The sequence below is a fragment of the Balaenoptera borealis genome (assembly GCF_965194805.1).
Source record: "Balaenoptera borealis genome assembly, chromosome: 10".
Classification (NCBI taxonomy): Eukaryota; Metazoa; Chordata; class Mammalia; order Artiodactyla; family Balaenopteridae; genus Balaenoptera; species Balaenoptera borealis.
The window spans coordinates 108,245,959-108,261,982 of NC_138874.1; the positions used below are offsets into that span (position 1 = coordinate 108,245,959).

At 43.3% G+C, this 16,024-nt stretch overlaps 1 protein-coding gene and 1 long non-coding RNA gene across 4 annotated transcripts in view; one reads left to right on the forward strand and one right to left on the reverse strand.

The window, feature by feature from the left end:
- PLPP4 (phospholipid phosphatase 4) overlaps positions 1-16,024 on the forward strand; it is a 567,241-nt gene that overhangs the window by 538,400 nt on the left and 12,817 nt on the right. The window contains exon 7 of one of the 3 annotated variants that reach the window (XM_082407048.1): positions 887-6,930. The exons of the other annotated variants lie outside the window; for them this stretch is intronic. Within the exon in view, the coding sequence (XP_082263174.1) occupies positions 887-927 (41 nt within the window). The 3' untranslated portion in view covers positions 928-6,930. Of the gene's footprint in view, positions 1-886; positions 6,931-16,024 lie in introns of those variants that run through there. 3 annotated transcript variants of the gene reach the window in all.
- LOC309635585 overlaps positions 1-16,024 on the reverse strand; it is a 712,727-nt gene that overhangs the window by 504,605 nt on the left and 192,098 nt on the right. The gene's annotated exons all lie outside the window — the stretch shown is intronic.

The following is a 16,024-nucleotide window of genomic DNA, read 5'->3' on the forward strand; positions in this document are numbered from 1 at the left end:
TGTATGACAGACTCTAACTCCATCCACCTCACTACAAATAACTCAATTTCGTTTCTTTTTATGGCGGAGTAATATTCCATTTTATATATGTGCCACTGGGAAGCAGCCGCATGGCACAGGGAGATCAGCTCAGTGCTATGTGACCACCTAGAGGGGTGGGATAGGGAGGGTGGGAGGGAGGGAGATGCAAGAGGGAAGAGATATGGGAACATATGTATATGTATAACTGATTCACTTTGTTATAAAGTAGAAACTAACACACCATTGTAAAGCAATTATACTCCAATAAAGATGTTAAAAAAAAAAAAAAAGGAAAGTCTTTACTAGATGGCCTTTGAGATGCTTGTAGAGCTATTGCTTGTAGATCTACTCTTATCAATAGGGGTCCCCTAATGCAATAGCTTCCCTTTTCCTACAGCACTAGCCCTCTTCTCTTTGCTATAATCGTTTGAAACACAGTCTTTCCTTACTTAAGTCTGGATTTGTTTTTTGTCTGACAGCAAGAGAAATAAAGAGAAATTTGTGCCTGAGTCATTGTTTGCCTATGACTTGAGTTAGTTAAGTCAGCACAATCTCTTTCCCACTGGGTTTCGGAAATGGTCCTTTTGTCCCACTCCTTGAGCCTTCTTAGGGTAGCAGTGGCAGAGTCAAGAGAGCATCCGCCTGGAAGACCGGACCCCAGTCTCTATTCCCACATCCACCGATTACAACAGGAACCCTGTGGCTGTGGATCCCTCCTGTGGCTTCCTGGACCTCAGTGAAATAATACCTTAAAGGAAACCTTGAGTCTTTTATTTCAGGTCTAACTGCTGCAACTTGGTGATTGATTAGACTTTCCAACCACTAACATGTTGAATTCTAATAGTGTTTTTGATCTTTCACCTAGGCTCTGAAGGTGCACCCAGAGCACATTGTGTGGTCCCCTGACCATCCTGACTTTTAGAGTGAATTATTCTAGAAGAAAGGGATGAAGGAAGAGAGGGATGGAAGAAGATCAATCATTTTTTAAAAGGTATTGAAAGCACTAAATTTTAGCTATCTATGGCTCTCAAACATTTTGAAAATGCAGCTTCAACGGAAATATGAGAGTGATGTTTGCTATTTGCTGATTGACAAAACATTATTTTAGGATCAAACTTCAATCCGTTTTAAAAGTGGATTTTCATTTCAAAGAAAATAAATCCTGTTTCAGAGTTATCAGGATCTTTCTGAAAAATACCAGAGCATAGGTATGTAAGCATTTGAATAAAAATTTAAGCTCCAAATTACATCATTAGTAATATACTCCTGCAGGCAACTGTTACTTGGTGGCAAGACATACATCAGTGGCAGGAGAATAGGAAGTGAAGAAGTGGCAAACATTTTGCAGCTTGGTGGATTAAAGAAATCTATCAGGCTGATTTAGTGCTGTTCCCCAGAGATACCTGAAGCCATAAATATTTAAACTTATTGTATTTGGCTTGAATGTGCCAGTTTTATAAGATGGTCACACACAAGATCCACTTCTGCTTCCAAAACCCAAAGATGCAGAAGCAGTACTATTTGCGGGAGTCTCCATGAGCTCCCTGGCTGTCCCCACTTCCTGTGTAGGTAGGTTGGGACCATGTGGCTACTTTGGGCCCTAAGAGGGAATAGCAGGTGTCACTTCCAATCTGAGGCATTGAACAGGAAGGATGTCTCGATGCCCTCCCTTTGATGGGCACTCTGGAAGTTCTACATGGAGGTGGATGCATCAGTGGATGAAGACCACAGAGGTAACATGCCATTTTCATTACATCGTATCAAGGGTACAGACTATCAACATGACGTCACCTTGATGTTGACCTTGATCGCCTGGCCAAGGAAAAGTTTATCAGGTTCCTCCAATGTTAGATTACTCTTTTCCCACCTTTTCACACTCTGTGCTTTGGAAAGAAGGAATAAATTCTCTCCCATTTATTTATTTATTGAATCATTTACTTCTACCAACATGGACTTGTGGATATTTGTTTAATGCTTTGGGCTATAATCTAATACTACTTTTTTTGTTTCTCAAATTGTTCTAGCTTGTCCATGAGAGCTCTTCAGAGGCCCCTGTGGCCCTTTACACAGGAAGTAAATCCCTTTCCTGTAAACTTTTCCCAGGAACTGGCACTGTGGGATTTGGTTCATCTTGCAGGATCTAAGTAGTATTTTTTGTTTGTTTGTTTATTGAAGTATCGCAATGGATTTATTTCTCAGAAAATAAAGAGGGTTTCCAAGTAAGTAGGGCCACTGTGTACAAATTAGAATCAGGAAAGAATGCTTCTCAATGGTTCAGCAGTTTCATAGGCCACTTAACATACAGCCTGGGTAAATAGGAGTCCCCATCTACAAAGGGTTTTTCTAAATTTATAGCTTCTAAACAGCCATGAATTTTGCTGCCAGATGGGTCATGAGAGGCAAGCTGATAAATCTTTCATCTGCAGTGGATCATGTTTGCCCACATGCATGTTTATTTTCATAACCCGTGTGTATTTCAGCCAGGTACAGCTGATCCCCCCCAAAAAAAAACCATGCTGGTGAGTGAGGAGGAATCACTCATATCCAGTGCTCACCTGATCTTGATAACTTCTGACTCTTTGCCTTTTCAAAGGAGTATCCAAGGTGATCCTGATTCTGCATATCATTATATATGACAAATTATTGTAAAGTTGAAGCATAATACAGCTTAACCTTTAAGCAGTCAATGATTTGCATCAAAATCAGTCAACAGTGATCAGGCCTTAATCAAAAGCCATTAAGAAACGAAATGTTTGAAGTTCGCCTTTTTCTTCCAGAACTACAACGGGATTGAATCATTTTTCACTGCTATATCTCATAATAGCCTAAATCAGCCCCCCCAGATATTCACTGCCAATTTAGATCTGTTACACAGTAAATACTAAACCACACAGTTTTCTGCTCAACACATTCGTCCCTGACTATAATTTGCATGACGTAACTTGAAAGTAACTTCAAGTACATGGTCCAATCAATATAACAAGAACTAAATGATACCTGCATAAAGGACAGCAGGATTCATATAATCGTCAATGTACTGGCCCCTCCAGGTGTTCTGACACTTCATATAGGGGATTCCTTTTTTTATGAGGAGTGAATGAAAGATGTCTTGCAATTCAAACAGTATTTTATAGTTTGCCAAGAGTTTTCATGCCCTCTATTTCACGTTTTTCAAAAGAAATAGTAACTCTAAGAAATAGTTAAGATGATTTCTATTTCTGAGAGAGACTGAGGCTCAAGGAAGCTAATGACACAGCCAGGGGACACAATCTCTAAGTGTGGACCTGGGCTCAGGCTCTGGTTTTCTGCCCCCCACGTACAATGTTCTTTCTTCTATACCATATTGCTTCTCCAAACCTTGTGCTTGAGTATTTCTTTGCCCGTTAGTTTTAACAAGCCCCAGTCTAGGGTACTCTAAACACACTGGCATGCCCTGTCGTTTGCAGTTGCTGTTCTAATATTTCAGGGCAACTGGTTTTGTGCTGGGATTTACTTTATGGTAACTCTGTACCATGTGGACGGATGCCTGGGGTATTATCTCCAAGTGTCACTGGCCACCATAGACTTGTGTGCTCTGTCCTTGGTCAAGGTGAGAGGAGCGTTTGGTGTTGAATCCAAAGGGAGAAGGAAGCTGCCCTTTCTTTGTCAGTAGCTCAGAACATGTCCAAGTTGTCTGGCTCATCTCTATACTTTTCCTTTTTGTAGCTTCTTCAAAAGGATAAATTAAATTCCTACAAGAACATCTTTAAATAAACTATACTTGCGTCGGCTTCCTTGCATTTACATAGAAATTAAAGGAAGACAGTATTTTTGTTACAAAAATAACTTCTTAATAACAGCTTGATATGAACTAATTGCTTGCATGGCTTTGCAGCAGTGGCAGGAATTATCACTTTGTGCCCTTAAGCTTCAGGCTTGGGCATACTTGGATGAGGGCTCAGCTTCCACAAGAGGCCCCCAAATTTTCATCTTTCCAGATAAATGAACTCTAAGCCCCCTTTGCAATGAATATGAGAATGGTACAGGCCTTCCCCTAATAAACTGGTTAGGTTTGCCTAAGTGCTTGGCATGCAATAGGACACAAACTCTGAATTCAAAATATGTGAGCTTTAATCCTTCCTTCTCTACTGACTTGATGTGTAACTGTGGTGAAGTTACTTAACCTTATCATGCCTCAGTTTCTACATCTGTAAAATGGGTACGATAGTAGTACCTATGTTACTTTTGGTTGTTTTGAGGGTGAAATGAGTTATGACATGTCAAGGGCTAAAACAAGTGAGGGTACACAGTCGGAATGGAATAAATGGCAGCTATTGCTGTTATTATAATGATGATAGGGAAGATGCTAAACCCTCTCTCTAACCACCTGAGAGTTAGGTAATACATTTACCTTGACTTTACCCTTTCATGCCGACTTCAGGAAACTGGAGGCTTAGACAAAATTTTGATGACTTGCTCAAGGTCTGACAGCTTGTAAATGGCTAAGCCAAGAGGAGAACAAATTTATTTGCCCGGAACTGTCACACTAACTGATCAAATCAGCCAGGCTACTGGCCAAAGTAATCAAGTAGCCAGTGGTCAAGACCTGAAAGGCTGGGGTGGGGTGGGGTGGGGTGTCAATGAGCTTGGTGGTGTCACAGGACAGACATTGATTTGGAATCAGAAGATCTTGTCTTGACTCCACCTTTCACTAACTCAAGTCAGTTAACGTCTCTGAGTCTCAATTCCTTCATCTGTAAAATGACCCCTGAACTAACCCATTCAATAGAGTTGTTGTAAGATGGAAAGAAATAATACATTTGTGGGACTTCCCTGGCGGTCCAGGGGTTAAGACTCTGCACTTCCACTGCAGGGGGCACAGGTTCGATCCCCAGTTGGGGAACTAAGATCCTGCACGCTGTCTGGCATGGTCAATATATATATATTTGAGATCATTTTGTAACTTAAAATGTCATGTAAGTTATCATGTATTAATTTTTGAGATCTTATAGAATGATTTTTACTTTTTTGCTCAGCTGTTGATTAAACTGACTAAGTAAGTCATCTGGTTATTTCTTGTCACATAGATGGAATCCAATAGTTTCTTTAACCTATAAACACAAATCAGCTGTGAAACAAAGGTTGGGAAATGTCCCAACCCACAAAAATGGGGACTCGGATCCTCTCCCCCAGAAAATGTACAGTTTATTTTTTTACCTATTACTTGAATAATTCATCCATTTGCTTACTGTACTTCCTTCTATGTTCCAGGCGTTATGCTGGTTAATTGGAGGAATAATGCACAATCCTTGCCCTCAGGAGGTTAACCAACCTCATAAACAATTATGATCCACTGCATTAAGTGTAGTAGTAGATAATTGAACTGTGCTGAGGAAACATTTAGTGGCATCTAAGTTGAGTCTTAAAGAAAAACAAATACTAATTTTAGGTAATAGCTTATAGTAATAGCTAAATACTATTTATAGTATTATCCTATAATACTATGCGTAAGCTTTGTGACCTTCCAGGGGCATATGGCAAAACCTGGTTGATGGACTGACCTCACCGTGAACTCCAGCCCTGTGATGGCTGAAGAAAATTGATGTCTTGGCTGAGAACGTCCTTCAGTAATCTGTTGACTGCACGGGGCTTCTCTGTTACCAATGTCTTAGGGCTGATGGCGGCAAACCTGGCTTATTTAATGTGTGAAGTTTCTACAGTGGACCATGCCTGCCTTTAAAGTGTGAATGGTGCACCTTTCTCTCCTCAAGTGACCATAAAGAAGCTCTCACGTTTATGTAGTGCAGCTCCGTGCTGAGACTAAGAGTGAATTCAGATGACATTCTTGCAGGCACCAAAACAAAATGAAAGGAATAAGATACAGTCAGACCAGAATTCATGGAAGTGAGTCATATATGCATCTCCACCTACAAAGAAATAGTCTCATTATCATTTTAAAAGATTTTTGGCTTGGAACACCATATTAGTATATTTCCATAAACGCCACTTACTATGCAGTGAAAACAGTTGTACCTGCCCCAGCATGGGAGTTTATTGACTCCCTAAAGACAAAGGCTTTTGGTCTTAGGATGGAGGGAGGGGAAGTTCAGGATCAGAGAAGAGACCTGAGGAAAGTCAAGGTCACACCAATCTACTCCACAGTTTGGGTCAAGCAGAGCCATTACTGGTTCCAATTTTTTTGCTTAGAACTGGTTACAAAATTGGCTGAACTTTGGGCATCTGCAGGCTGAGAGCTAAGAAATGTATCTCCCAGGACCAAAGGAAATGGTGTGGTGATGGATGGAGTAGGGGGGCCTATTGCCGGCTCAGATCTTAAAATTGGTCTTATGGATCCTTGACCCCCGACTGTATATATGAATTGATATTCTGAATAAGTATTCCTATGATTAGTGTTTACATTGTAGTGAGTGGTGTGTGACAAATTCTGTAATCACTATAAAGAAAATGTAGACAATACGTGCTTTGAGTTAAGGGCTTGCTCTGAGGTTTGCTTTGTAAATTTAGATGCGCCATCTAGCGGACAGAGGAGAGATTTTCCATTTATCAAAGCGGTCCTTCTAGGTACGGGGATTATTTCTCCACAGCTCTCCTGAATGCTTCCTCTCCAAGGCGCCGCCCGGGTGTAAGCAGTGAAGTGGTGGGACCAGAGCTGAGGTGAAGAAAGATAACGGTGTCGTGCAAGGAGAGGCCAGGGGAGTACTCCCGTGTGCCGCGTGAGACGGTGGTCCAGCCTAGCGTGGACAAGGGCCTGAATTACAGACGTGCGATGGAGAAGGGTGGGGACGGGGTGGGGATCTTTGAGACAGGATCCGCAGAGCGAGGTGACTGTTGGGATGTGGGACGTGGCTCCCAGAAGCCGAGTGAAGGACAGTCGTGTCACCGTTGTGTCCTGGAGCCTTGAGTGTGGCAGCAGCCTGGGTTCCTTGGCAGGTGTGGAGCAACGGGCAGGGGGAGTCCCTCCCTGATCACCTCCTTTTCCTTAATGAGAAAGGGAGTGGGGTGTGCAGTCCGGAGCTTAGGGCGCCGTCAGAAGGGGGATCTGAGACGTGAAAGCTTGGACTAGTTGTACCGCAGGTCCTGCTTGGTCTGGCCAGCACTGCAGTGACGTGTCTGTTTGCCGGGGTTGTGCTGTTCTCCCGGGTTACGCTGGGCTGCCCAAGCAGGGGGGAAAGGGTAAGGTGTGCGGGAGGCGGGAGAGGGAGGGGACACCTCCCCTGATCACCATCAGCCCTGGCCTTTGAGAACAAACCATTAGCTGCAATCCAGGCTTTGTAATTAATACCTGATCCCTTCAGCTATCTGCAAGGTCGTCCTTAGCCTCTCTAAGCTTCGGTTTCCTCATCTTTAAAGCGGAGATACGAACAGAATTTATGCCATACACAGCGCGGCTATAGTGCAGTGTGATCATTCATACAAAGTGCTTAGCAGAGAGCCTAGCACTGATGGTGCACACTGATGGTTCTAAGTCGATAGTAGCTGTTTTTTTCCCTAGAAATGAGCATCTGCAGAGCCCTCCATCGATGGCCTATAAAGAAAAAAGAACATACTGCATTATTCCAGAATTTAATGTTTACTCTGGAGCTGGAATCTCCGGGACTAGGGCAGAGCTAATGGGTGATGGTTCTACCACTTTCCTCCCTGCTTTGTTTTTTGTTGTTGTTGTTTTGTTTTGGGGTTTTGGTTCGAATAATAACAAGGAGAACTCTGTCATTCTGAATGTTTAAACATGCTACATTTACTCTTATTTACTCCCTTAACTTGTAGACAGATATTCTTGCACTGAGGCAATCTCCCAAATCAAGAAATTAAATCCAATCTTGGCTAATTTGGTAGTTAGCCAAGGTTAACTACCAAAAAACACTCTTTAGGCTTTTCATGGAGGAAAGAAAACAAACTTTTTGCTTCTTTCTGCATGTGCCCATATGGATGGGAAGAAGGAATTACTGTAATTAATGCTGAATTTTAAATTATCAACATGGGAAGATAGCTAGCATCTTCCCAGCAAGATGAGAGTGAGAACCTGGGAGGTGATAAGGTGCTTAGATAAATGTGATTTATTAAGTCCAAAAAAAACCCCTTAGGAAAAGCAACAAATAGGGAAATGAAGCCATGCACTAGCGTGAAAATGGAATAGAGCTGTTGGATGAGCGGATTTGTAACTCTGTAGTAAATGTACATATTCCTATCAAAGAAAGGGCAAGCGTTTTGTCCATTGTGATATCTACCTTTCTTGATTTCTGAGTATCATTTGATTTCTACTTTTCTGACTCAAGGTAATTTTCCTGGGGGCCATGCTTTGGAAAGAGCTTGTACTTCTAAACTCACTAGACCTCCACCTACGGATTGCGGTAGCATGCTGGAGAAGTAAGAGTTGAACAATCTCCTTAACTTCACAGAGCTCTGGGGACTGCTCCCCAAAGAGAGGAATAAATCCTTGTGGATTTTTTAAAGGCCATTATAAGGACAATCAAAAGAGGTTTCAGGAGAAAAAAAAACACATGGGAAGTGTACAAGCTAAAGAACTTAATACGAGATAAAGTGAAGGATGCGGATGAAGGACTGGAAATAAATCCTAGAAAAGCTACAGTCCATCAAGTTCAAAGTAAGTGCTTTTTCTGCTGGTTCATGGGTCATCAGCTTGTAAAACAAGAAACAACGAGAGATATGGAACCTGGTGCCCGACACAGCTCAGCGCTCCAGCACGCTGCCAGCAACCTGCCTGCATCAGGACGGCGGCGAGGGGAGTGTGGGTAGCAGCAGGATGCAGGGTTCGGAACCAAAGACACTTTAATCAACAGGCTCTGATCCAGTGTTGCTGGGCCTTTTTTCCATTATCGTCCCCCGCACCTTAAGGAGCCTTTTATGATAGCATTTTCCTAACTGCCCCCCCCACATGAAATTTAATCCCACAGATGTGCTAAATTGTTGTTTATGTACTGTGACCCTTTGATGGACCACAGATCCTTGTAACCTCTAAGATCTGTGCCCTCCAAGACCGAATTTTCAGCCCTTGGGAGTGATAGTGCCCTAGGTCCTTACTATATACCTGACCCTGACATGCATTGTTTATGTAATCTATTCCCTTTTGGCATGTGAGGCTTAGATGGGTTGAGTAATTGTTCCAGGACAAAAAGGAAGGATTTGAAATCAGAGCTGCCCAATCTCACCTTCTTCTCTTAACCACTATTTCCTGCTCACAGCAGGATCTGGACATGCCCTGCCCGTAAGCACCCTGCTCTCCTGCCCCTCTTTCTGAGATGTCAGACCATCATGGCTGGGATGCAGAAATAAGGTCCCTGTAGTCAGGGTTCATGGGAACATCACTTGTGCCAAGGGGCTCCCTTTTGAGCATCTTTCTTTGGGGCTAAACGCAGTGGTTGTGAAGAGAGATCCTAACTTCGGTACCTGGTTCCTGCTCACTCTCAGTGAGATGCTGTGTTCTACAGGACAGGAAATGATGGTGAATGCAGTAAAGACACAGTCCCGCAGGAGCAGACACAAAGGAGGATGTTACCCTGATACTAAGAAGATTGCAGCCAGTGCAATAAGAGGGAGAAGAGGGGGATATGGCAGCTGAGAAGGAGAGCGTGGACCAGCTGAAGCATCATATTGCCTAGTGGGGCTGGGAATGTGGGAAACAGGCCTCAGCTTGACATCGAGACTGAATCAGCACTCCACTTGGACCCTCCATCATCTGGATAGAAGGATGTAGCTAACAGATGCTGAACACAATGGAAAATGAATCTCACCCACATGGACGGAGTTAATTTGTCTGGGGTGGGACCTGGGCATCATCATCATCACCATCATTATTTGTAGCTTCCAAGGAGATTCTGATTGCAGCTAGGGCTGGGAGTCTCCAAACTAGACCAAGATTTTCTCCATTCCTGAGACATATAACACATTCTTATCTGTAACTGGATCACCTCAGTGATCCTCATGGTGAAAGTGGAGAAGGACTGGAAAAAAACGGTATTGATCACAAATGCTCTTGACTACAAATAACAAAAATCCTGACGAGAGTGATGTAAACCAAAACAGGTTTATTTACTTATTTTTTATTCATTCTGAAAAGTCTGCAGATGGGTGATAGCTGGCACTGGATCCAGTCACTCACAATGTCAGCACCAAAGTATCTAGAATTCTCTTGACTTTGATTTCATGGTTGCAGGATGGCTGCTGAAGTTCCAGCCATCATGTTTATACTTCAGTGGAAAAAAAGAAAAGCACCTGTAGAAAGACTGCCATTTATATCTTATTGACTAAAGCTGGATCATAGACAAAGGGATTGAGAATCAAGTTGGCTGACCTTGGTATCTGGCTTGGAGGGGGAGCATCTTTAGCTTTAAAGACCCTCTTGGGGATTCAGGTGTTCTCCTCCCCAACTGCCCCCTGTTAATTAGGAGTTACTGATCTTCTAGAACAATGGTCTCAACCAAGGGCAGTTTTGCTCCCCACTCCTTGGGAGGTGGCACTTGGAAATGTTTGGGGACATTTTTATACTGTTATGACTGCAGGGGTGATACTGGCATCTAGTGGGTGGAGGTCAGGGATGCTGTTAAACATCATGTAATGCACAAGCAGTCCTGCACAACAGAGAATTTTCTGGTCCAAAATGGCAATAAAGCTGAGGCTAAGAAACCCTGTTCTAGACTATTACAGAAATCTCTAGACCATTACAGAAATCTCCTGCTCCGTCAATCTCTCTCGAGTTCTGCCTTACAAAACAGCCAGCATTACACCATTCTTCCCGAAGCGTTGCTCTAATCCAAATATCCTCTATATGTTTACCAAGGTGAGGAGCCCAACGTGGATCTTTAAATCCTAAAGTCTTAATGCAAAGAGACCTTTATAGTATTCCTAGTAGTCATCCATATTCTGCCTGAACACTTTTCGCTCTGGGAAGCTCATTCCATTTCTTTCCTCCACCTCCTCCTCTCCCTCTTTTCCTTTTAATTGAGATATAACTTCCATAAAGTAAGTCACACGATTCTTAAGTGTACAACTCAATAACTGTAAACATTTGCAGGAATCCATGCATAGATGACCCAGATAGAACCCTTCCATCCCCCCAGAAAGGTGCCTGTGGTCCCTCTCAGTCATTCACCTCTTGGAGGTCACCACTATTCTGACTTCTTTACCGATAAAGATGGAGCTGGGATTTGAACCCAAGTCTGACCTCAGAGCCCATGCCCACAGAAGAAAAGATTATACTTTTACATAGGATGAAGTTTATAAATTATTTATACCTGAGAGTAAGCTTTAAAAAATACCCCCATCCTGCCTGTGTCTTGTCCTCCAAATTTCCCTTTTCAACAGAGTAACTTGGAGTTTGTGTGCTGTGACTTTAAGAGTGTCACAAACCTCTAAGTCAATACTGAAGGCAGCAGAGCCATGTGCCTTGTGTGCAAATGCTTATTTAAGGGCTTCCCTGCAGCAAAGAAAAGCTTATTACAGCTGGAGGCAGCCGCTCTCCCCAGGTGGCCGGTGATCCACGTGAACTTGCATTTGGCTTTCCCGTTGGGGCCTGTGCATAAAGGCGTTTCTCTCCAGCAGACACAAGCACTTCATTTTATTCCAGCTGTCGTTAGGAGCTAGAATCTTCCTGCCAACTTATGATCACCGTGGTAAAGCAAGTTTTGTACCTCCCAATTCTTTCCCTGGGGAAATGGCATTGAAGTGAAGGTCAGGGACATCCCAAGTTCGAGCTCTGGTTAGACGATGCTTCTTGCTCTTCTGCGACGTAGGAAGGAATTGGTTCAAGTCAGTAATGCACAGGCAAGAAAACTGAAGGTCCCAATAAACTCTTGGAATGACTGGTGGAGAAACTTCAAAATAGTTCCTACTTTTCCCTTAAGATTTAAACTGTGTTCACTCTAGGGGGAAATACATGCTGACGCTAGGTCAGACTCATTAAAAGTTATGCAGAAGTGACTGGTGCTTTATCCACAATGCATAAGTTGCTTTAACCTGATGGAATATGAAAGTAATTAGAATCCAAATGGCATCCAGACTTTCTCATGTGGATGAATAGATGGTCCAGGATAAACCTTGGACTCCATCTTTATATTCAACTGTAATAACTCTTTCTTGATGCATAGAGCGCCTTCTGATTTCTTCTGGGTTAAATGGTAAAAATAATTCTGGACTTGGAGTCAGAGGCCTGGGACACAAGCCCTTAAGTGATCATCACGCCATATGACTTCTCCAACTTTATCTCTTGCAACTTTCTCCCTTGCCCTCTCTGCTCCAGCCCACCGGCCTCACCCCTCCATCGAACCTAGAAGTTCTGGTACTGCCTTTGGCACTTTGCACCTCTTATTTCCTCTGCCTGGAGCACTCTTCCTTTAGATAGTCAAGATTTTGCTCCAATATCACCTTCTCAATGAGACCCACTCTGACCACCCTGATTGAAATTACAATCCGCCTCCACTCCCCATACTTCACACTCCCTTTGCCCTACTCTGTTTATCGCCTTCTAAATCTCTCTACAATTTCTTTATGTTTGTTGTCTGAATAGAAACAAATGGGATTTAGAAAATCTCTTATCAAATGCATTACATGTATTTAATTCTTAACTGTGATGGGATCTAGAAAATCTCTTATCAAATGCATTATATATATATGTGATTCTTACCCTATAAATTCCAATATTTTAATACAATAAATTCTCTTTCCCCAATATTATGCATTATCTATTTTGTTTACTGATGTATCTCAAGTGCCTAGAACCATGCCTGGCCCATAGAAGCCACTCAATACATAATTGTTGTTTTGGTTGTTGCCGTTTTAGTTTCATTTTGACCCCTGATCTGTTCAGAGACTTTAAACAAAGCCATTACTCCCTCAGAGCTTGAGTTTGTTTCAAATTTGTAAATGGCAATAATAGTAAGACCAACAAGGCTGGGTTGTTAAGCAGATTAAATGAGATCATGTATATTCAAAAGTTAGGTATAATGTTGATGAGAAGAGAATTTATTGTGTTAAAACAGTGGAATGTATAGGTTAAGAATTAAGCATATATAATATATTTGGTAAGAGAGCTTCCAGAGGTAAATGCACTGAGGATGTTTTGTACTTTATGTTTTATGGATAGAAACACAGCCTGTAAAGGAATATGGAACATTCGGTGTGAGATTGGGAGACACAGACATAAAGAGACAGAGACTAGGGAACGATTGAAGGAGGGAAGAAGCCAGCCGTGCAGAGTAGAGGGTCCCACTCCTGGTTCCCCCGAGTACATGGGTCTCCTTCCAATTTTTTTATTCCACGAAAAATAAAACACAAAAAATGAGGTCCACAGTAATCATACATCACATGATTGTGAGAGCTCCATGTGGGAAAAAGAGGATGAAAATTGGGAGGGACTTGTCTACAGGACATTGGCTGGAATCATGTGGGAAAAGGGCCATCCTGGGGCTGAATGGGGACAGTGTCCTCGAGGATCCTGTCTCCTGGCTATCGTGTTATGCCCAGTGTGGAGAACCCACCGGTTCATGAAACCACCTTGCCCCACCTTCCTGCTAGTTGCCGTCACAGCGTGGAAGGAGCTCTGGCTGGGAAACGGAAGCGCTCAGACTCTAGGCCGCTTGATCAGCAGGTGTAGGTGATTAGCATTTGTTAAACTTACTGTCTCCATTTTTCTCTCTGCCCTTTTCTATGGCTCCTGAATTTAGGGTAAGATTGTCCAGAGGGCACAGGGAAGGGAGGAAATAAAAAAGGTTCTGTCAACTAGAAAGGGATGTGCAGACGTCAGTTATTTTTTTTTCCCAGTTGGTCATCGTTAGTAGCTGTTCTGTTCATTTCCTAGGATGCCTGAGGTTCATTAAATCATGGAACATCAAAACAAGAATGACCTGTAGAGATTATGTTCATTCATTTATTTCAACACACATTTTCTGTGCATCAAATCTGTGTCAGACTTGGGGCTAAGCACTGGTTATACAAGAAATAAGTGTTGTTTTCTTCCTCAATGAGTTCACAGTTCAAAGGGAGAGAATAACAAGTAAAAAATGCACTAGTGAGACATCTACTTTGACAGAGGCACACACAAGGCGCTGTGGGGCTTAGAAAAAGGATACTTAATTCAGATAGAGGGTGCTGAGTGACAGTCAATGGGAGTGGCACTATTCTAAAGGCTAAGTAAGCACCTACTGAAGCAGAGAAGGGAGAAGACATCATTTCAGACAGAAGGATGGAGGAGGGATGGAGGCACGAAAGGGCAAAGTTTGTCTCAGGAACTGCCAGTAGTTCGGACTGGCTGGAATGAAGTGTACATGCAGGCAAAGTGTCCAGACAATGAATCTGGGCAGGTTGGCAAAATATAATTAAAGGAAAACCTTATGTCTCAAGCAAATGACTTTGAGCTTGATCTTGAAAACAGAGGTGAGCCAAGGAAGTATTTTCAGGTAGAAAAGGATGAGACAGGGTTGGTGTTTATAAAGATTATTTAGTCCATGACATGGATTCAGGAATCAACTTGGGCAGGAAGTAGTCATTCAGGCAAGTAACTAAAGAAAGTCTGGATTAAGGCAGTTGTTAAAACAGTGGGTTTGGAGAAAAGCAGACCAAGTCATGAGATCTTCACAAAATAGGACTCAGTTTTCTACACTCTGGGTTTCCATGAGGAAGGAGTTCCCTAGCACATTCCTGGACTCACACCTTTTGCATCCTATTCCTTCTGCAGGGAGGTAGAGTGACATTTAATGGGTGAATTTGGGAAGAACTGGGCATGCTCAGTTCAGCTCAGCTCAGCCCTTCTCCCTTGGGAGTGAGCCTGTGCACTAAGAACACAAGATTTTCTCTGCTTCTCCATGCCCTTGGTCTTCTTACCTGGACAGACAATCCATGTGGGATATCCTGCCCCACTGCTGTGACTGAGTGGGTGACCCTAACAAATTGTAAGGTTCAGTGTTTGCAAGTCTCTTTGGTCCACAGATCTAAAGCCTCATGTCTTCTACTGAGCCGCTCCCTAGAGGAGATTTTGGTGCTACTGCCATCTGCTACTCTTTGTTTTAGTTCTCCATTTCTTCAGACCTCTGGTCCAGAAGAATGCTATCGAATGGCAGTCCTTGAAGCCCAGCGTTAGCGATTGTTGAAGGAGACAGCAGGCGAGAGACCACATCTAAACATGACTCCTAGTTTCTGCTTGGTTTTTCCCACTCCTGGGTTCTCATGAGGAAAGATGGGGATGCCTTACCCTGGATTGGGAATACAGGGGGAGGAGGGGGTTATGGGATAGAAGATGATGATTTAAGATTTGGCCACAGTGAGTTCAAACTGTCTGTGGACCAACCAAATAGCTGCGCCCCCTCCACGTTCCCTTCCTCCCATTAGATACACCCCACCTCCCGTTAGATACACCCCATCTCCCGTTAGATACACCCCACCTCCCGTTAGATACACCCCACCTCCCGTTAGATACACCCCACCTCCCATTAGATACACCCCCACCTCCCGTTAGATACGCCCCACCTCCCGTTAGATACGCCCCACCTCCCGTTAGATACACCCCATCTCCCGTTAGTACCCTCTGCTTGTGTTTCTCATCACGTGCATCAGAAGATGCAGCTGCTCGCCTGTCTATATTTTGTCTTTGACTTCCCCAGGGTATGGTTTGTGTTTCTAAACCTCTCCAACAGCTGGGTCTGTTCTGAGCACCAGTAGTGAATCAGTCATACTTGCTGAATGAATGAATGAACTCAATTAACTTCACCACACCTTTGTGTTAGTGCTGATGTGTTTCTTCACCCGGGAGTGTTTGGCAGCATATGGCAGTATGGGGGGTCGGGGCGGGGAATGCATAATCTGAGGGACTGTTCCTCCTCCGGCATCAGCAGCTCCCTCCCCTAGTTCTTCTTCTCCTTCAGTCGAACCCTACTCTTCTCCCCACAGCATTTCTACGCCCCATAGTTATATGAGTATGGGCACCATCGCCTTGTCGGCGGAGCCCTGGGAGCTGTCAGTGGGCTGCAGGCTGTGCAGGGCAGTGAACCTCCTGAGA